This window comes from Rhea americana, unplaced genomic scaffold (assembly GCF_003343005.1).
Source record: "Rhea americana isolate MKP2758 unplaced genomic scaffold, rheAme1 scaffold_52, whole genome shotgun sequence".
NCBI lineage: Eukaryota > Metazoa > Chordata > Aves > Rheiformes > Rheidae > Rhea > Rhea americana.
The window spans coordinates 4411973-4432760 of NW_028186668.1; the positions used below are offsets into that span (position 1 = coordinate 4411973).

Sequence of the window (20788 nt, forward strand, 5' to 3'; positions counted from 1 at the left end):
CAAAGGGCCGGGAAACACGGCGGTGCCGCGGGACGCGCCCCCTCCGCCTTACCGCGGCCGCTCGCTCCCGCCGCCGCCGCCGCCGCGGGAGCGGCCGGGCAGCGCCGCCTCTCGCCGCCGCTCCGCCGAAGTTGAGCGGAGCCGCCGCCCTGCGCCGGCGGCTCCGGGCGGGCTGAGGCGCTCCCCGCTCCCCCGCCGCCCTCCCTCCTTCCCGCTCCGTCCCTCCTCCCCTCGCTCTCCCCGGTGCGCGGCCATTGCAGTGACCCCGGCCGGCCAAGGATGATCACGAACACGCGGGGCTTCCTCTGGTCGGACCTGGAGACGCGGGCGCTGCTGGAGATCTGGGGCGAGGCGGACGTGCAGTCGGCGCTGGACGGCAACTTTCGCAACAGCCATGTGTACCGGGACGTGGCCTGCCGCCTGGCCGAGCTGGGCTTCGAGCGCACCCCGGAGCAGTGCCGCATCCGCATCAAGGGCCTCAAGCGCCAGTACTACCAGGCCCGGGACGGGCTGAAGAAAAACGGGCACGCCCGCAAGATCTGCAAGTACTACGACGAGATGGACCGGATCCTCAGCTGCCGCGGGGGCCCCGACGGCGCCGCGGAGCCGCTGGCGGCGCCCGCCGACGGCGCGCCGCCCGCCGCGCCGCCCACGCCGGGCACGCCGCGCCGCAGCCGCGACGCCGACGCCGAGCTGGACGAGGACGCCGCGCTCGGCTCCCCCCGCGACAACTTCACCGAGGACTCGGGCGAGTGCTCCTCCTACGCCGAGCAGCCCATCAAGGTGGAGTGCCTGCCCTTCGCCATCCCCGTGCCGCCCGCCGACGGTGAGTAGCTCGCGGCGTCGCCCCCTCGGCGCGGCGGGGGCGGCAGCTGGCGTCCGTCGGTGGGAAACCCTGGCGCAGGGGTAGAGCCGGGGGCTGCCCGCGTAGGGGAGCCGGCGCCCTGCTCGCCGAGGGGTTTTGTTGTTGCTGTTTTTCTGCCCGCTTTCGGGTTACATGCAGTTTTGCCGGTCGGCACGCTGCTGATGGGAAAACCTAGAAAAATCTGCTTCGTGTTGTGGGTGGGCCACCAAGCTAGGGGACAGCGTTTATGCATTAATTGCTGGAGTCGTTTCAAAAACGCTGTTTCTAACTTCAGCATGCTTGCAGACACAAGTGCCTAGATAAAGCCTTGCTTGGTCTTCACCCTCAGTCCCATATGCGTTGTGGAGATGGGGGAGCAGTGTTACATGTTTGTTTTAAATCTAGACTAATACTGTGTTTTTAACCCAAACGTGAACCTGTCTTCAGAAGTTGACATCACTGAGGAATCAGCCAATTGGTTGACGTTTAACCAGCTGCCTTTTTACGCATAAAACCCATCAAAGAGTTGTTTACACTAGTGTTCTTTTGAAATGCAAATCCAGAATGCCAACAGACTGAAACTCAATTTAGATTAATGTAATTACCTGCAATACACAAACGAGGCTATGCTATTTAATAGCCTTCACTTAAACCTTTTTAGAAGATCAAAGGGACTCCCATTGTTAAAGTTTAGTACTACAACAATTAAAAGATGCCTCTGTGTTGTTTTTGTGTTACCTTTGTAACTTTGTTGAAGCTTGTGTCAGTACTGGCACTTAAAGTAAAAAATGTCTGAAATAATTGCACTTCCCATTGAAAGAGAGTAGCTTTGTGATGCATTAGGCCCGTATCTCATACAGAGATTTTTTGCTACTTTCTTCTTCGCACTTCAGAAAAATAATTCTRTCTCCTCTTCTTTTAGGCTTTAAAGAAATCAGTGCTCCGACTATTGCTCCACCTCTCAATCAGCCCAAAAGATCAAAAAAACGCCATGCAAATTTAACATTGGATAAAATGATGGAAAAGTTCCTGCAGCAGAGTGTGGATACAGAAGAGAAATTTTACAAATATGAAGAGCAGAGGCTCAAAATTGAGGACAAGCGTCGTGAAGCTGAGCATGCTCGAGAGCTCCAGATGTTACAAATGTTGGGACAGATGTTGGCAGGAATTTCTTCTACAGTATCACAGAGGTCACAATCTATACCAACAAGTCCACCTCAGAGAGCAAACCATCGTTCATATGGGGATAACTTTAATTATAATGCTATGGCAGCAGCACTTTCTCCACCGATAGGTACTTCCTTCTATAGCATAAATAAAAGCTTTTTTTTTTTAAAGTTCTATGTGAAAGCTCTGGTAGTAAGTAGCTTTTGAAAATAAAAGGTAGTTGGAATTATTTAATATTGTGGTGAAGGTGTCTGTCTGATGTAAAATGAAATTAAAATGTCATTCATACCATTGTACTGATTATTTAATATAGATCTATTAGTTACAACAAACCTTAATGAGTGAAATAACACTTTTGAAAGTACCCTATAAACACTGGGGAGTTCTCTGCACATTCATGTCTGTAAACAGACGTTAGGAGAAGTTTTATATATAAAAGGCAAGTAGAACATTTGCTGAAAATGTGACCTGGAAACATTAGATATCTTGTAGCAGAAATTCTGCTGCTATTGAAGTTAACAGGCCTAACTCAGTATGTGAAGTTAAGGATGTGCATATGTTTTTTCAGGATTGGGAAAAGAGTGGAATTTTGCCTACACTGAAGTAAGTCACATGTTAAAAACAAGCTTCTTTAAAATAAATTTCTTTACATGAAAATTCTGAATCTCATCTTTTGATTATATATCATATTACTTTAGTAGGCATAGTGTAAGAGGAAATATTTGGATATATTTTTATTCTTTACCAGTTCATTTATAAATTCTTTATTTTTGGGTGGTCTGAATTTATTCTGGAGGGGGAAAAAACAAAACCCAAAGAGCTCTAGAATTGGTATTTATGCACAGACTTTTTCTTCTGTATATTATGTGTGGGCCTGAAGCTGATAATCAGATATTAGCGTTCCTTAACAGAGTTCTCGGCTTCTCTGGTTCTGTGTTACTTATCTATTTGTACGTGAAGCTAGACTGAATGGGCAAGAGCTGAACTTGGGGTACTCTGTGAGTGCTGAAACCAGAGTCTACGCAAGGCTTGATGGTTATAGCCTGCCATGTTGAAGTGAGACAAGTCTTATTCTGTTTTAATTCTGAATTTCATGTTGCATTAAAAGAATTAGTGTGGAATTCTGAATTTCATGTTGCATTAAAAGAATTGGTGTGGTTCAAAAAAAAAAAAAAAAAGCCTGCATGCAACGTTGCATAATATTCCTATGTATCAGACCGTAAAAGGCACTCTCTGATTCCTGAAAGGATCTCAGGACTTTTTCAGTTCTACATTAAGTACTCTTGAGTTTCCCTTAAAATTGATAAGTAGAGTGAATTTTTAGGCCTGTAAAGGTTTAGGTTAACTAACTGACTTGTGCATCTTCTTGTTTGGTTAGCCAGTCTGTAGTTCTTTGATGTCAAAAGACTTTGTACTAAAGTTTTGTACTAAAAGTTGAAAGAGTTTTATTATCTGTAAGGGCTTGCAACTAAGATTTAGTTTCTCTTGCTGTATTTTGTCATACAGGTGCACAGTTACCACACTGTGCAAAAATACATTATATATATTTAACTGTAGTAAGAAAAACTCAGGCTTCTAATCTTCTGACTGGTGAAGGATTAACAAAGAGTTTGTAATTAAGCGTAAAAAATGATACTTCTAGCAACACATTTTTTTGTTAAGGAATTAGGATATCAGTTGTTGATAGCTAAATATGCCTCAGTGTTTCTGTAGGTAAGTGGGGGTCTATTTAGAATTCTGTTCCGCATAATTCTCCGTTTTCTTTCTGTTTTTTGTATGATCACTTTATATGTTCAAATGAACAAAATCCAGCAACAAAGAAACAGATGTCTGTCTTAAGTGCAGTTGCACTTTAAGGCTTGTGAGGTGTATGAGATGTTTATTTTTTGTGTAGTTGAAAACCAGGGAATGTGGGAAGTGTGGGTTAAGGAAAATAATCTGCCCTATTTCCAGAGCAGATGAGTGTTTTGTTCTACTCTGGATGACTGCAATGCTATTTTGGCCTTATTCCATTTTTTTTTTATCTCAATAGGAGTGGAATGCCTGTATTATAGAAGGATTTTTAAAAGCAAAAGATCAGCCAGAAGTATTTATCATTATTGAGCATTAAGACATTTTATTATTGAAGATTAGTGTGTCTGGTTTAGGGTTAGATTCTGTGGAGGATGGAGAAAAAGTTGCTTTCTGTTGACATTGCTCAGATGAGGAGCTTTTTTGTTGATTGCCTCTTTTTATTTATTATATCCAAGATTTTTGGAATTGTTTTTCCTCTTCTTTTTTTCCTCTCTAGATTTGGTGGTGGGGGGAGAGGGTTACTGAGTCTTACACAACTGAAAAGGGATATTGTGGGGTTTATTTTTTACATAATTCTATATTTAGCAGCTCATCAAAAGATTTTTAGAAAATCTGAAAAAGAAAAGGGAGCATGACTACAGTTTAAGAGTTGAATATTAACATTCAAACCACTTTTCTAAACAGAATCATTACAATTAATGAGTTTTGTTGAAATAAAAGGATTTTTTTGTAGTAAATTTATTGCAWTTTCTAATTAATACATCATTGATGTAAGATACTAATCTTCAAATTTGTCCCATTCTTAGGTAACTGCCTTTTAAATCTCTGTAGTTGTAACCGTTAAAATACGWCCTTCTAAATTTTTGTAGTCTTTTGAACCAGTAATCTGAATCTGCAGTTGTTTTAAAATAGCTTGAAATATAACTTTATAATAGAGATCTGTAGTTGAATTATAGCTAAAAATTGTTTATGTGGTTTTTGTAATGTTGCATCTAGTGCATGTGGTTATAGTTTTACAGAAATACTTTCATTATGCTTTATAACCACCTGCCAAAATAAAAAACAGTGAGATAGGCCCTGATTCTGCTAAGATGTGGAGGTCTTTAAGGGGAAGTAAAAATAAGGTAGGGTATAAACTTAAAATGTGCTTTTAGCTATTCCGTACTTGTTCCCTGTCTGGATGCATTTAGTCTTGCTAAGTGTACCTATTTCAGTTAAGCTTAATTGTGGAAGTGATTTCAAATTGAACTAAAAAGGTATTTCTAGTTACAAAAAGTCCATATAACTATTCTGGGCTGYTTCTTTCTTTTTCAGCCTAAGCCTTAAATTAGGACTGTGAGCAGTCAGTGGGAGTGTTTTCTGCATCAGACCCTAAATTAATTTTAAAACTGATCAACTTTCCTAGTAATTCAGTGTTTTTAAGGCTTTTAAGTGATAAAGCGTATGTTCTTAGAAGTGTGTCATTTCGTCTATCTTCAAGTGTTTTCGTTGACATTTGATTGCCTAAAAAATGCTAGTTTAAGAAAGAACATATTTTAATGCAATACTTTCTTCTTTTTCAGTTATAGAGAGATCTTTTTCACTGCACAAAACACACACTCTAAAGGATATGGAGAATATTTTTCAGTTGGTGCGCAACGTTATCCCTCCTCTAACAGGAAAAAGGCATAAAGGTCAAGATGGACGCATAGGCATTGTTGGAGGATGTCAAGAGTAAGTTAAATAGAATTCAGAGTGTTGTTGAGAGAGTTTGAGTGTGTCATTACTGCTTGTCAAAGCCATTTAAATTCACCCTGCATTTAAAATAACGGATATTTTTCAGAGAACTTTACTAGTGCATCATCATAATTGTGGATGTTGGTAAAATAGTATGTTGTCCCAAGATAGCGACAATTTTGCTAGTGAACCTGGTTGAAACATAGAATATCARTGTTTGTGTCTATGTCTGTCTTTGTCTTTTCTGATGACCCTAACTCTCTCTACTTTCAGTGTTAATGTCTTTTCCCATAGTGTGATGAGCTTATAGAAGTAAGTGAACAGAGTGTGGCATACCTGCTGTAGGATAATCTTTGTTTTATTTTGATATCATGAGAGCTGGGTCTCTTAAGCCAGAGAGGCGGTATTTTCTTACTGCATGCTTTTTATGTTGATGCATTGTGGTGTTTATTAGCATATAAAAGTATCTTTCTTTATGTTCTGAAGTAACAGAAATATCTGTTTTTAGAAAAAAAGAAATACAGTGTAAGGCAGTTAAATGCAGTGCTGACCTAGAAATAAAATAGCCTAGATTCTATTTCTTGGCCATGTTTGGTAATCTGCTCAAAATTGTGAATGAATGACTAAATGTTCCTGTTTTTCTATTTCCCTTTTCAAAATAGAGTTAGCATCTTTTTCCTGTAAAAGAAGTTGGCTAATAATAAACATTCCATAAGGAGCAAAAATGTGCTATGTTGTGTCTGGAATATCCTAGGATGATTGGCCAGGAATTAGTTTTCCTCCTGGTCTCCTGGGCCCAAGCTCTTACCTCTTGGCAGAAGTAGATACCTCTGGAGGTGGAGGGTATTCTGCCCATATCTTCCTTTTTGGTCTTTCAGAGAGAATTTAGGGCAACTAGAATCACAGTTTAGGCACTCTAATTAAGTACCTAAAATCAGATGGGATTGATTCAGGTCATGGATCCCAGACTTGGCTTGTAAACAGTGTTCAAACTATTGTTTTGTTTTGTTTTTTGTTTCCAGACTTTTAAGCTGATTGTCTGAGAAGAGTTTACTTTTTTATAGCATGTTCTTTATAAATATTTCTATCAAGGGATCAGGTGGCTAAGTTGAAATCCTGGCTCCTTTGAAATCAAACCAAGGTTTGCAATTGGTTTCAGTGTAGCAGGATTGTATCTGTGTTTTACAGCAAACAAAGGAGAGAGCCTTTTTTTAATCTGCTCTTGAATTTGAGAATTTCCAAATTAGCTAACCTTATGACTGTATTTCCTAACCTACATTGTATTTCATTCTAGATACACAGGAGCACCRTATTTTGCTGCAATTACAGCTCTCAAAGTGGTACGTGTTCTGCTTTGTACATACTTTCCAGTTTAAAGTAAAATTAGAAATATAATTATGTCAAAAATTGAAGATTTCAGAGAGAAAACTATCTACTCGGAGACTTGGGTAGGAACTTTCAAAATTTTCATAAAATATTTTCTGCAAAAGTGAACAATAAAAGCTCTTTACATTTTCAGTGTTGTAGTCASTTATTTAGAATTTTGTTCTCACCTGATAAGTACATAAATTGAAGTAATTTTCCTTCAAAACTTAGTTATGAGCTTGTAAAGTTGTTACATGCCRTAACTCTAAAACTTGTATGTTGAATTTAGCATAATCATTTAATAGCATACTTTGTATACATTGTAATTTTCAGCAGAAGTATTTTGCAAGCTTTTTTTTTYCTTGTAAGTATGAACTTCCTTATATTAATGATACATTAAGTGGCTAAAATATATTTAGTGCATACATTCCCATCTCCAACAGTAGAACTAAATACAATTATGATTATGTAAATGTAAATGAGTCTTGCTTACATAATATATATACTTACCAGTACTCTGTGTGTATCAGTCCTTCTTGTTTATTATGTATATTTTCCTTTTTGAAGATTTRTTTCAGTAAGTGGATAACCAATCCAGGTACTTCCCCTTGCCTCCCAATTTTTTCTTTTACTTCTAGAAATTTTGCACCTCTAGATGCAGTCTCTTAGCATTGGGAGAAGATGATTTAATAATTCTTATAAGATACTAAGGCCACTCCGTTTTTTGTTTACCATATGCAAATACAGTAGTACATTGAAGTTGCTTTCTCTTTGCCCATTACATCTTCACATAAAGAGTTGCAGGGTCAAATCTCTGAATTGCTTAGTAGTTTCAAATTTTAAATTATATGAAGTGATAAAGCAGAGGAGATGCTTTCCTTAATCTTGGGAATTTTAGCATGTAATACAGATATGAAATCAGCTTTTCTAATCTCTGCTTATATAATTTTGTGTGTACTTGTGATTTTCAGAGCTAATAAGGAACTCTTGTAGCTAAACTCCTCAGCTTTAATATTTATTTAACTGAAGAGGAGTTGGCAAAATTGTGCCAGCCTTCATCTGGTACCAGTTTGGCCCCTTGAGTAAAAAGGAAAAATCATCATAGATTGTCATATCTATAGTCTACAAATCTGTTACAGTATTATTTTTYTTATCTAATGTTGCTTGTCTCTTGTTCAACTATGTTCTTTTGTCTTTTTTCTCGTGTGATACTTTAGTCTTTGTTCATCTGAAATATTTCTCTATTGAGTAAAAGGATCAAGATCTACATTTTTAGACACCCTATCACTAAACAAAAAAGAAAGAAAAGAAAAAAAGAGAAAGTTTATGTTGAAAGTTAGAGAAAATGCTTTTAACTCTCTCCAAACCATTGTATGACAGGCTAAGCCAAAATGGAAAAGATAATTAAGTTTGCTTTAACTATTAACAAATAGGAATTCAGCTGTTCAGTGAATAAACTTTGAAATTATTATGTCATTATTAACTGTAAGTTTCATAATTCTCTTTGCAAATTTTCTTTTTTAGGGTGCAGATTTATCCCACGTTTTTTGTACCAAAGAYGCAGCAACTGTAATTAAATCATATAGTCCAGAGCTGATTGTTCATCCAGTTCTGTAAGTGACTTTCCTTTTGTCTAAATGAGTAAGTCAGGATTGCTAGTTTTAACATTTCAGTCTCACAGTTGATCTGTTTGCATTATTTCTTTTCTGGAGTTGCAAGATGGGTGAGACAGAAATTACAAAAATTACTGTTTCTGTCCTTTTGTTAAAAACAGTTGAACATAGATACAGAACAGCCAGTTGTGAGAGGTTTTTTTTCATTAGTACCAAACCACGAATTAAAAAAAAAAAAAAAAACCAAAGATCTTGCTAACCCCCACTTGCTGACATATTTTTTTTTTGTGACTGTAATGCATTTAGATGAGGACAGTAGCAAAATCGAGAACTAGGRCTCGCTACAAGTCAGCATTTTAGGATCTGCATTTGAAAAGCCAAATAGAATATGTCCCAGTTCTCTCATGTCTTTAATGCTAGTAATAACAGTAATGTATCTTTTTCTTCCTGTTGTTTTATGTATAGTCATCTATGTGAAGTTACCAGGAGAGATATTAATTCTCATTTTTCTTTATAAGTGTGTACAAGAGTTGCATTGGATACACAGCTATTGCTGGGAATAAATGCATGTTATTATATAAAGTTTGTTAAGAAAAAAAAAAAATTAAAAGTTTAATAAGCCATAGTCCTAACTGGAAAAATCTGTGTGCGCTTGACTGGTTTTTTTTGTTGTTGTTGTTCTGAAATGTGTCACTGATTGGTGAACTTTTACAAGATAAATTGTTCCAGTTAGGTGTTGCGGTGCTTTATGATGAGCACTGTAGATGGGAACTGAGATGTGAGCCTTAGAGACATGTTCRTGAGCTAAGCCTGTACTGATGCATGTTTTGGTCTACTGGTGTATGTAGCAAAGCCATGATTAAACTAGAAAAAACATAATTTAAAAGCACGCATATCAGATATTGCTGTCAAGAAAGATTTATGACAGTAGAAGTATTTTGGTGTCTGAGAAGAAGAAAATGATCTCCTTTATGGGGACACCTATGGTTGAAGGCTGTAATTTTACTACATTCCAAAGGTGGGTTTCRTTCCTATCTGTGTAGGTGCTTAGAAGTAAGTCAGTTAAAAAGATGTATGTCAAGGATTGTTTTTTGTTTTGTTTCTTCTGAAGAAAGAAAAATGTCATGGCTCTGTGAGTTTTAGACAGGGAAAAATGTTTAAAAGGGGGGGGGGATAGACATTTTTACAAGTCTGGTTGCATTAGCCTCTAAAATCCAAAAGGCAGATCCTTAGCTGGGGTTGCAGATTTAGGAGCCATTCTACTTGATGCTATGCAATAACAAATGAGATGGAGAATCTTAATGTGGCTCTATTAGCTTGTAACTTAAGTTGTGGTGAGTGACACTCAGGACACTGCATATGGCTGCGTTTTGTGGGAAGGATTGATCTTGCTCGGAAAGAAGCATGTTTTCTGTATGCAGGGTTCTTGATACCTGTGGTAAAGGAAAAGATTAATTGGAGTATGAAAAGAAGCATAATCAGAAAAGGAGGCAGCAGTGTGTAAACAGGAAGATTTGTATTCATAGAAGAGCAGATTTTTACTAAATTAGGGTATCTTTTCCGTGAAGATTCTTAGTTAGTGTCTTCTGTGTAATTCAGATTTTAATGACAATTTTAACCCTTCTATATGCCAAGGACTTTTGAGTTTAAACTGCACCTCTGTCTTTAAATTCTTGCAGATGGACAAAGTACATTGAAATATAGATATCTATATTCATGGCCATATAGCTTTAGGTCTGAAACTTGATGATGATGTCTAATACTTTTATTACAACTCTGATTAATTTCACCCAGACAGTTGTCTAATTTTGTGAATCAATGGTTCTTTAAATATTTTTATATGACATTCAAAATGAAAAAATGCAATAATTTAAATGTTCACGTTTACTTGTTAAACTTCCTCACATTTTCTTCTCTTCTTTGCTTCATTTGAGGTGAAGAGAAAATGCTCTTATCTAGTTAGAAAGAAAGAAATCTTGACTGATTGTGTTGAACCTAGGTTTTATTCAAATTTACACAAGCAGCCTATTTTTTTTGTAAGATCCTCTATATCCCGTTCTCACATTTTTTCACTTGATCTTTTATATATTAAGGGGCGGTTTGAGTTTTGTTAGTATTGCCAGCCATTCTTGGTTCAAAGCCTGGTCTCTCAAACAGTCTTTGTAGTTTCCAGGCCACACTTCATGCATGGAAGAAGCTCCYGGTAAAAACCACTGAGCTACGTCATTGTTTTCTTTTGTGTCCCTCCTAAAAACTTAGCTTGGTTCTAATTTCTCTGTGACCCTTCAGAGTAACTAGGTAGCTGTTGTACCACTCTCTTATTATGCTAATCATAATTATGGCCTTATGTGTACTTCACAATTCGCTGTTGTAACAATGTGGCATTTTGCCAAGGTTCAACTGCCATTTTGTACAGCCAGGAGTCTGACATTTTATCTTCTTCCCTGCAATTTGGCTGCAGCTACCTTTCAGCACTGTTTTCACCTCAAGGGGGATCACCTTAAGAAAAGAACATTTTTTCTTTTTCTTGCTGCCTCCTGAACACTGGGGCTCTTCTGGCTCATTAGAGCTGCCTGTGCATTTAGACTGTCTGTGATGGCATGATTAGAGGAGGTAGGTGAGAGCTAGAAGTTGGGCTGTTGAGTCTCAGGTTCTTGGCAAACCTCTGTCGCTTCAAGGATGTGAAGTATGCTATGTGAGAAGGATTGCTTAGGATTGCAGAAGGACAGTTATGAAAATGGGCATCCATCTTGTGCAGTTTTAAGTGTTAAGGGGAATTCCGTGTGTCCCAAGCTGCAGATCAGTCTGCAATTATTTTTTAGTGTAACATCTCATACTAGTGATGCCCATAACACAGGGTTCTGTGTTTCTACTTTTTATCTTGTGACTTCATTCTCTGTTCCTGTGATTAAAGGTAGAGGAACCAGAACTGTGAATTGCAGCCTGGGATCTGGAAAGATGGAGTTTTTACACCTGACTGTGTGTACTCACCACCTGAGTTGAATAATGRTTAATTTTCTAGGAACCATAGATAGTCAATATTATCAGTAGTAGGTTTTCCTTCTTATCCAGGGATTCTGTCAAATATATAATTGCACTTTCAGCRATGACTTGGTATTAATAAAGTAGTAATTAAAAGTTAACCAGCTATTTACTAACCTATTCARTATTTTTGCTGACTAAGGTTTTTTTGTGAACAACCTAAAAGTACGCATTAACTAACCTATTTGATGTTTTTGATGACTAAAGGTTTCTTGTGAACAACTTAAAAGTACATAGTGCGTAAGTTGGTATGTTTTGAGTAGTGGAATATACTGAGTCTTGCTCATAATTAGCTTGCTTTCATCACTACCACCTCCATTTTGTGCTACATTTTTCTGTTTTCTCTGTTAACATGCTTTTACTGTAAACTCTACATAAATACAGACAAAATAAACATGTTAAAATGCAGGAACTGAATGTTGTTGCAGACATTGTGTGGATTTCTGTTATAGATTTGTACACACTTTTTTGCATTAGTGTTTCAAACTTCATAGAAAACYGTTTTCAAGAATGTTTATATCCCTCATGTGTATGCCCTGGCTCAGGACAGGTTGAATAGGCTTCTTGAATATGTATCTTGGATTGGCTTATCCTACCTTCATGGGCCCTTGATCACAAAATTAAATGTGCTATCTGAACCCAGTTGGCAACATTTTAAATGAAGAGAGAATAATCTTTTCTGTTAGATCTCCACTTATCATGATCTTACTGTTTGCTTTTCTCTGTAGACATAGAGAGATGAAGAAATATACTGAGTGTCCCACTTCTGATTGGCAGATCACAGAATGGTTGAGGTTGGAAGGKACCTCTGGAGATCATCTAGTCCAACCCCCCTGCTCAGGCAGGGTCACCTAGAGCGTGTTAGACAGGGTCACATCCAGGCRGGTTTCGAGTATCTCCAGAGAAGGAGACTCCACAACCTCTCTGGGCAACCTGTGCCAGTGCTCWGTCACTCTCACAGTGAAGAAGTTCTTTCTCATATTTAGGTGGAACTTCTGTGCTTCAGTTTGTACAAATAATTTATTTGTAATGTYGGTAGTCTATATATTTATTGATTTCTATAATTTATCAGAGAAGCAGATTGAGATGTCAGATCATGRATTTGCTGTGGTCCTTAAGTCCTGTAATTTGTCCATTTTGTCTCCAAAAAACCCCTATCCTTGAACTAGATACAGATCTCCCAGCTAGTCATAGTAATGGGTCTGTATAAACTAGGAAAGATTGCCAGTATTACTGAAAGTATTTTAGTTAATCCCAAAGTTCAACTATTACTTTGGGTTTAWAAAAGGATTAGTTCTCTTTACTCTACTAGGTTCAAGATTGATCCTAAAAATGATTAAGGAGAAAACTTGCATCRAGCTGGTCTGTATGTTGAGGCTAGTTACTATTAATGAAGAAGCACAGCTTAGATTGGGGATACTGAAACATATTTTACCTAGTTCTGTCTAATTTTGTCTACTTCCTGRTAATTTGAGAAAATCATAAATGTGAATCATGGATAGCAAGGTCCTGATAAATTACCCGAGCACTTCTAATTAGTGCAAAAGTCTAGGAAYAATTTTATGCTTTTGACCCTTTGTAATTTGATGTATGGAGAGGAGATTCAAAAACATGAGTCCATGGAGGGAAGAAGCTTATACCTTTCGGCTGTGTTAGTTAAGGGTAGCTATTAAACACTTCTGCATAACCTGGAACTAACTTCCCTCTTCTGGATCAGCTGTGGGAAATTCTTGCTGGTGCAAAAATTCTTGTTGCCAGGCAAAATCAAGGAGTAAAGCTCAGGTTACTCTGATCACCAAAAACATGCCCCCCCCCCCCCAGTGACTTGGTTGCTAGGTCCTTATTATACCTGCAGTGAAGAAGCAAGTCAAGATKTTGTGATGTTTCTCCAAAACCTCTCTTAGTCAGCAGCCTAGCTCGGAATCAAAGTTCTTTYCCTGAGTACTTAGGGAGACATAAAAGTCAGTTTGCATGTATTGACTCAGAGGAGTATACTTAAACTGTTTCTATTCATGTCATTCAGTGCCTTGGACAACAGTTGTTACAGACCTGTTTTCTGGATCTAGCTTTCTTGGAAAAAGCTGCTGTTTCTTTGTRTTATGCTGCTGAGTGAATCAAGGAAAGGAGGTATAATCACCCTATATCATAGCCTCTTTCTTCCTATTGTTTCAGGGATCCTTATCCCAGGTGATACTAACAGGTGTGGTTTATCACCCCCTCAAAATGGGAGTTGTAGCAAAACATTTTGGCCTCACTGYGAAGAATGATTCTGTCCTTGCCGCTTTCTGGTAGGATGGAAAGGGAAGTATACAGGTATAGAAACATKGCACTCCTGTTAGGTCCTGGCCAAATTCATCTTTCTGAACGCTCGTCAAACTGCTGTGATTTGGCGCTAGCATTAGATTTCTGTGATATTTAATCTTAGAGTTTGAGCCTGAAATCTGTGATTTTTTTTTCCCTGAAGCTTTTAGGGTCTCATTCCTTTTTTTCAGCTGACAATTAGCAAAACAGATACTTAGACTGAGACTTGTTCTGTGTTCTCATGTGTCGAAAGCTGATTTGAAGTACTTGTCTTTTGCATACTGATTCAACTATCATGTTTCTTAAGACTCAAATGTAATCTAGAGAGTGATACCAATGAAATTTAAAAGTTCATTGCTTTATCAGATTTAACATTAAAAAATAATCTGTAATAGTTTTTCAGGGACATTTTAAGTCACTTATATCCATATTTCATTCTGAATTACATTGTCCTTTCAACTTTATTTTAACACTTTTAAAAATCGTCGTTTTTGTTTGATGGCAGTTCATTTGGAAGAAACATTTGACAGATTCTAATTATCAACTCAGTTTATAGGAAATATTAATAGATCAAGATAGACCTCTTCCATGAACTCTGGAGAATATGAAAGCAACTGAGTAAGGACATTTGGTTATCACTATTCTTTTGGGAGGGTTGTCATGATACACRTTGGTAATGTGATTGAGATCAAAACATACTGTAACTGCTTTGAAGATTTGGGTATCTCTAAATGCATACTATGAAACTGTTTTGTTGATACTTGTGGGATCTTTACAAAGTTGGATGGAGTTGTCTTTGAGTGCTGTTGTCATGTCTGTATGAGAAGTCTCAGGAAACAGATTTGAGCGATATCTTCTCCTTTGGGGTTCTTTCTCACAGGCAGTTTGAGGCTCTGCTCTGCATAAGAGAGGTGATTGCATTTGTATAATGTATTTGAGTTGATTATTGAGGAAGCTGTTGTTGGCTCTGATGCCTGTAGCGTGTTAACAATATCCCTGCCCAATGCCTAGTGAAACAGAAGATCCTATACCTAAATGAGTGGCTTTAGTGTCCAAGTAGCAGCTGTGAAATAACATTTCAGGCCTTGTTGTCATTATTACAGATGTCTAATACGTATTTTTTCCAAACTAATACCTAGATAGATCATCTGTGTTCTTGCTACCTTCAAGTTAGAACACTGAGCAAGTAAAGACTGTGGTATCTGCGTATTAAGAACACTCTCTTCCAATGAACTTGCAACATCAGTGCTTTTAGGCCTGGCTTAGACTTCCTGGCTGCTGGGTTGCTGCTCTTGCTGCTGTGTTAATCTTCAGATGAAGTCTAACAGGTTCACTTTCTGACAGGTTACACTTAATTTTAATATTATTAAATCTTTTCCTCCTTAAGGTCTTTCCTTTTCTTTCATTTTTCTCTCCAGCATTTAGTCAGATTATAGCAGAAAAATGATTGTCATACTAGCTTTTGAGATTAAACTCTATGTAAGGATCAGTCAGCAGCCCTATAGAYGAAAATACCCATTTTGCCTTCCAAACTTTCTTTTTGTTATTTTTAATACACTAATCTTAATTTACCAAATGTCTCTTTYTATGTCATTAATAGCGTCCAACCAACTGCATGCCAGTGTTGTCATTGAGATTTGGTTTGTCTGACATGCTCGATAGGAGACCCATGAGTTGATAATGGAATCGGAGATTTCTAGAATAAGTCATTATTTCTAGTTCTGTTCGTGGGGCTGAAAGGTGCTGCTTTCTGAAGACTTTAGGCTTCTGGAAATTTGGAGTTAATTTACAAGAATGATGATTTGCATATTTGACAAATATAGCCATTCTCTCTTTCTGTACATATATGTGTATATATATGTGTGTGTGTGCATATATATATATATAGTTATGAAATATATCTTAATTTAATGTTCAAATATTTTTTGCATCATTTAGCTTTGCCTTTAATTCTTTTGACCTAAYCTGTCCACAATAATCTCTCTTCCTATCTTATTTACTTGGTTTCCAATAATGACCTCAACCATGTTTTACCACAGTAGTTAATAATTAGCTTTCTGAGATAACTACTTAAATTCTAGAACTACACATTATGTGCTGTCTTTTGCTCTTTTGATGTACTGTATAACATGACAGAATCTAAATGTCAGCAGGTCTAACATTTAATTCGCATTAATATAATTACCTACAGTGCTTGGACAAACAAAACCAAAACTCTTTCATCCTCACATCAGAGGCTTTTTCCCCATCTTTGAAGATAAGACTCTAGGTTGACTTTCAAAACTGCCCACTTAAAGTAGCTGAGTTTACATAACCAACCTGTGCAATGATACATTTTAATGCATTTGGAGTTGCCTCAGTCACTCCTAGTGTGCACTGATAATGAGCAGAATTTRAAAAATATGCTCTAGTTCGGAGAATTATAGTTGATCAGGTGAGAGCAGTCTTATTTGTGTTACCTGTTTCATTTCATAGCAGGAGGTCCCACTGACAGTTATTTTGTGAAGTCCAAACCAAATCTCTCAACTAAGATGGTTACAACTCAGCCTAAAACAAACATGRAGAGCTGTCATCCTGCTGCCTCCTGTCTTTGCTGTCATCCCTGGTTGGTTATCTACCATTTCTACAGCTCCTAGTTATTCCTATGCTGATTTCAACTCTTCCAGACTCATCCAGTCTTCCAACTCTGGATGGCTTAGAATAGYTGACTTTCAAACTAACGGCAGCTATCAAATACCTATTACAGGCTGATCTGTAAGGTGTGCTCTTAGGGCAATAGTCACCATCTTGTTTCAGACTCTCTGTTGTCTTTGGAAAGCTCATTACATCCAGCTTTCATTAAGATGAAATTCTATAAAACTGTGTTTTTATATCATTTTTTATTGTGTGATAGTGAAATATAGAAGTGCCTTGAAGAACAAGAAGCGTGGCATAAAATTTTTATTTTTTTTGTTAGCTCCTCAAAAGTAAAAGATATTCTAAGAGACTGTGAGGTTGTACATTAAGATAACCAGTAGAAACAAGAGTATGCAATACTGGATCCAGCAATAATGGCCATAAGCACTGAAACCAAACCAAGGCTGTTCTCCATCTAAAAATAATGGGAGTGGCAAACTATATATTTTTTTTCAGCGTGCACTGATTTTTGTCTGGCACAAGCTTGGTAAAGCCACCAATAATTCATGCAGAAAACTTGTCCTGACCATTTCAGAGAGTAGGTGCTGTTCGGTTTGCGGGGAGGCTATTGGATGGACATTTGTGGGTCCTTTGCGATGATGTGCCCCACTGTGAGACACTCTGTACACTGACTTATTTAGTTAGATCTGCTTTGACTAATGGATGAAGTTCCTTATTTTATGGGAGATCATCTCTCAAAAGGTTTTGGGTTCTTTTGTTTTTAACCTAACAAAAAACAGGAATACATATGGGATATGTTCATACTAATAAACTAAACAGTGCCAAAGAATATTGCCAATACCAGAACATGATTATCTGTCCTGTTAAGTTGTTCAAAAGGTCCCTGGCAAGGTTTTGGCCTATGCTAACTAGACTTTCCCAAAAAACACCTTCCACTGCTGAGGAATTATCATGATCTAGGGACAGTTCCTGGGAGGTAGCTTGAGCATTATCCTGCTCTGAAGCCTTACAGGGCAGAGAGCTGTTGAGTGTGGTGCCATAAAACTTTTCTAGACATGTTTATATTATTTTTGTAGATAAAATTAGTAAAAACTAGAAGAGTTTCTACCTTTTGCTAAGTCTCATGGTCAGGAACCTTCAAGGTCATATACCTGCGTTATTTTCCTGAAGAAAGTTGTATAGTGGTCATTTTTACTTTATCAGCTTAAAAATATTACTCTTTGATGTCTGTGTTTAAGAGCATAAGATGATGTGATACCTCTTCCACGTTCAGAAAAGCCGTAGAGGCAGGGTAATTTTTAAAGTGTCCTCATCTGCATAATCACAGCTGTTCTGAACATCAGGTACCTTAAAATGAAATTGATGTGATGCTGCTCTAAGGTAGTATTTTTTTCTTCTTTATAAAAGATCAAAATCCATCAGTTATTTTTCAGCATGTTTTTATAGCTGATTTTGCARTATAATAGTCATTATCGTGATTTTAAATCTCTTGGCCCTTCATATGCCTTGGGTTGCTTCTTGATGTGAAATTGCAAAGGAGTTATGTGAAACGTAATGTTTGTAAAATGCTTTGAAGATGAAAAGCTCTACAGTAGGCTTTTATTATTACCGGAGGCAAAGTGAGCAGGAGTGACTTAATGTTGGACCATTTGTCTCCCAAGAGATGGCTTTGTTTTGAAAAGTGTATAGTATTGATTGGGCTGGAGACAAAATTACCTTATCTCAAGTTTGAATATAAATAAATTAATAAACTTCTAGTGTGAGATTGTTTTCATGAGCTGTTTGAAAAATAACAGAGAAATTACAGTATCAGCTTGGCTGTGTTCTTAGTTTATGTTTAGAGTAACACTAACTTGTTTAATATGTTTGGCTTCTACTAACTGAAAGTAAAATGTCCTTTTGACGTGTAGTAGAATTTTGCCATAGATAGGCTTTTTTGTTCTACGGCTAGAATCAGTTTCAATATATGAATAAAAATGTCATCAGCATTCAGAAATGGTGATACTTTATATGAATTTTGTTTGCAGGCGGTTTTTCACGAGCTCAACCTGCTACGTGTAAAAGAATTTGCTTTTTTTTTTCTTTTTTTAACAGTGCTTTCAATATTTCTTGGAATATTTTTGTTTCCAGCCTGTATCTACATCATAAACAGGCCATAGGTGGTTGTGGAGGAAAAAGAAATGAGGTATATGGAAATTCCCGTGTTATTACTGTTTCCTCATGGCTTAAAAGGAGAAGGGGGGAGCTGTGCTGTTCAAATAGAAGTTGAACTTCGGCTTGCTAAGCTGGGGAGCCGCTTCCGGGCCGCGACCGTCGTCATGTGGCTCGCCGTCTCCCATGCCCGTGCGGCGGGTCATCACTCCCACCCTGCAGTGGTGTTTTGACAGAGCCGTTCGGCGGTGTCRGCGCACGGTGCCTTTGGGGAGCCGGCGCCGCTGCAGCCGGGGATTTCKGAAGCGGCTGGTGTTGGTGGAGGGGCTGCTGGGCCGCTGCCAGGCGCGAGGCGCTGCATCCCCGCGCGGCCTGGAGCGGGCTGCCTCTCCTGGTGCAGCTGCAAAAGCTTTTGGCTCCTGCCTTGCACTTGCAGAAATCGTTGTGGAATTTGCTGATTCTGCCAGAGCCGAGCTAAGCACTTGTTCCCGAGTGCTGTGTCCCATCATTACAGCTGTTGGTTATGAAAAACACACAAAGGCTTTTATCCGCAATAACAAAGCTTTGTTGAAATATTGCAAGCTCAAAATACTCCAAGTAATACTATCATGCAGTACCTCTTTGCTTAGTGAATAGGGAGCCTCTTTTCCCCTGCTGGCTTTAGTTAAAGTGTTCATCTATTATCCACTTATGTCAGAGGTGGGAAAGGAGGCTAAACTTCCCCTCTATACTGCTGGTAAGGATTATTAACATTTGGGTCCAACACTTTACAAATATTCTGACTTATTTACACAACAAAATAGATAAACTATTCTGATCARTTGCTGAGTACTGTATTGCAGCAGTTATATTTGGCAGTAGATATTTAGTCATTTTTTCAGTGTAGGCAAAACCTAAACCTTGAGCATTAGAAACAGATAATATCCTTACTGAATAACTTGATTTTTCTGCTGCCTTTTGGGGAGTGGGGACAATTTGGCTGTAATTCAGTTGGAAGAAATGCTTATGAAGCAACTGACAGAAAAGCATATGAGTAGATTTATCGTTTCACTATGCAGAGTAATAAATAGTTGCATCTTTTCAGCAATCTGCAATGTACGCCTGAGAGATGGTGGGTCTCTTTCAAGAAAAGCTGTAATCTGTACAATGGAACATAGAGAAGTGTGACAGATTGTAACAGTTGTTGGTTTCATGTTTGCTTGTTTTTTTGTTTGTTTAGTAACAGCCATAGTTGATACTTGTAATTATTTCCTGGCTTTTATGTGGTATCTGGTAAGGAATAAGCTAACAGTAATGTTGCAATTTAACTATTTGGACAATCATTTCATATTTTCTAGACTACAAATTTTAGGTAATTTGGAAGGTAAAATTGCTTGGCACTGAAAATATGATAGCTTATTACCTTGGACCTGGAACTTAGATTTTGTGAATATTAAAATGAAGCAGTTTTGAACTTGTCTTTATTTTCTCAATTCTATTTAGTGATAGTCCCAATGCTGTCCATGAGGTGGAAAAATGGTTACCACGACTGCACTCAGTTGTCATAGGACCCGGCTTAGGTAGAAATGATACTCTGCTTGAGCATGCTAAGGTAATGCATATACTGATATTTTATTCTATGTCTTTATTTTGAATGTTGWCAACCGATTTCATATCTTTTATGTGATCAAGCTAATGTTTTTGATTTTTGTTGGTAAATAACAGATTTAATAAAATTGTTGCAGTATATTTTCATGATTGAAAGGAGTCTCTGTAATAAAATATTTTTCTATAATTGGTTGGCACCTGCTTCCCAAAGAAACATTTCTGTTTTTTATTTGTTATGAGTGATTAGCGTTTATTGCAGAAACTATAATTTAGAGGGAAATTTTTAAATCAGATAATGTTGACTGAAAATTATGGCTGTTAGTCATGGTCTTCACTATTAAAATTCAGAGTAAGGCTTGAAGTTTTGGCATCCACATGATTGTTTGGGTTTGTGTCTGTTCTGATTGTGAAACTTGCTAATTAAGAAATAGATGTAGGCATCTCTAGACAAAGAGCTCTGTGTTTTCTTAGGTGATGAGCACCTGTTATATAAAAACCTAAATATGAATTTGAGTTCCTAATTTTAGGAACCCTATTTTGACAGCTTTGGTCAGTAGAGGTACCAAAGAAC

At 37.9% G+C, this 20788-nt stretch overlaps 1 protein-coding gene across 2 annotated transcripts in view; it reads left to right on the plus strand.

Annotated features, from left to right (window-relative positions):
* The first annotated feature begins 206 nt into the window (after positions 1–206).
* The window catches only part of NAXD (NAD(P)HX dehydratase), a 49826-nt gene continuing 29244 nt past the window's right edge, over positions 207–20788 (plus strand). Inside the window, exons 1-6 of one of the 2 annotated variants that reach the window (XR_014897437.1) lie at positions 207–826; positions 1767–2138; positions 5368–5518; positions 6816–6861; positions 8411–8499; positions 20113–20221. Coding sequence is in view for 1 of the 2 variants with exons in the window: in XM_085318136.1 (XP_085174262.1) it covers positions 280–826; positions 1767–2138; positions 5368–5518; positions 6816–6861; positions 8411–8499; positions 20113–20221 (1314 nt within the window). In the remaining variant the exon portion in view is untranslated. The remainder of the gene's footprint in view (positions 827–1766; positions 2139–5367; positions 5519–6815; positions 6862–8410; positions 8500–20112; positions 20222–20788) is intronic. The other variant, XM_085318136.1, reaches the window with a different exon arrangement.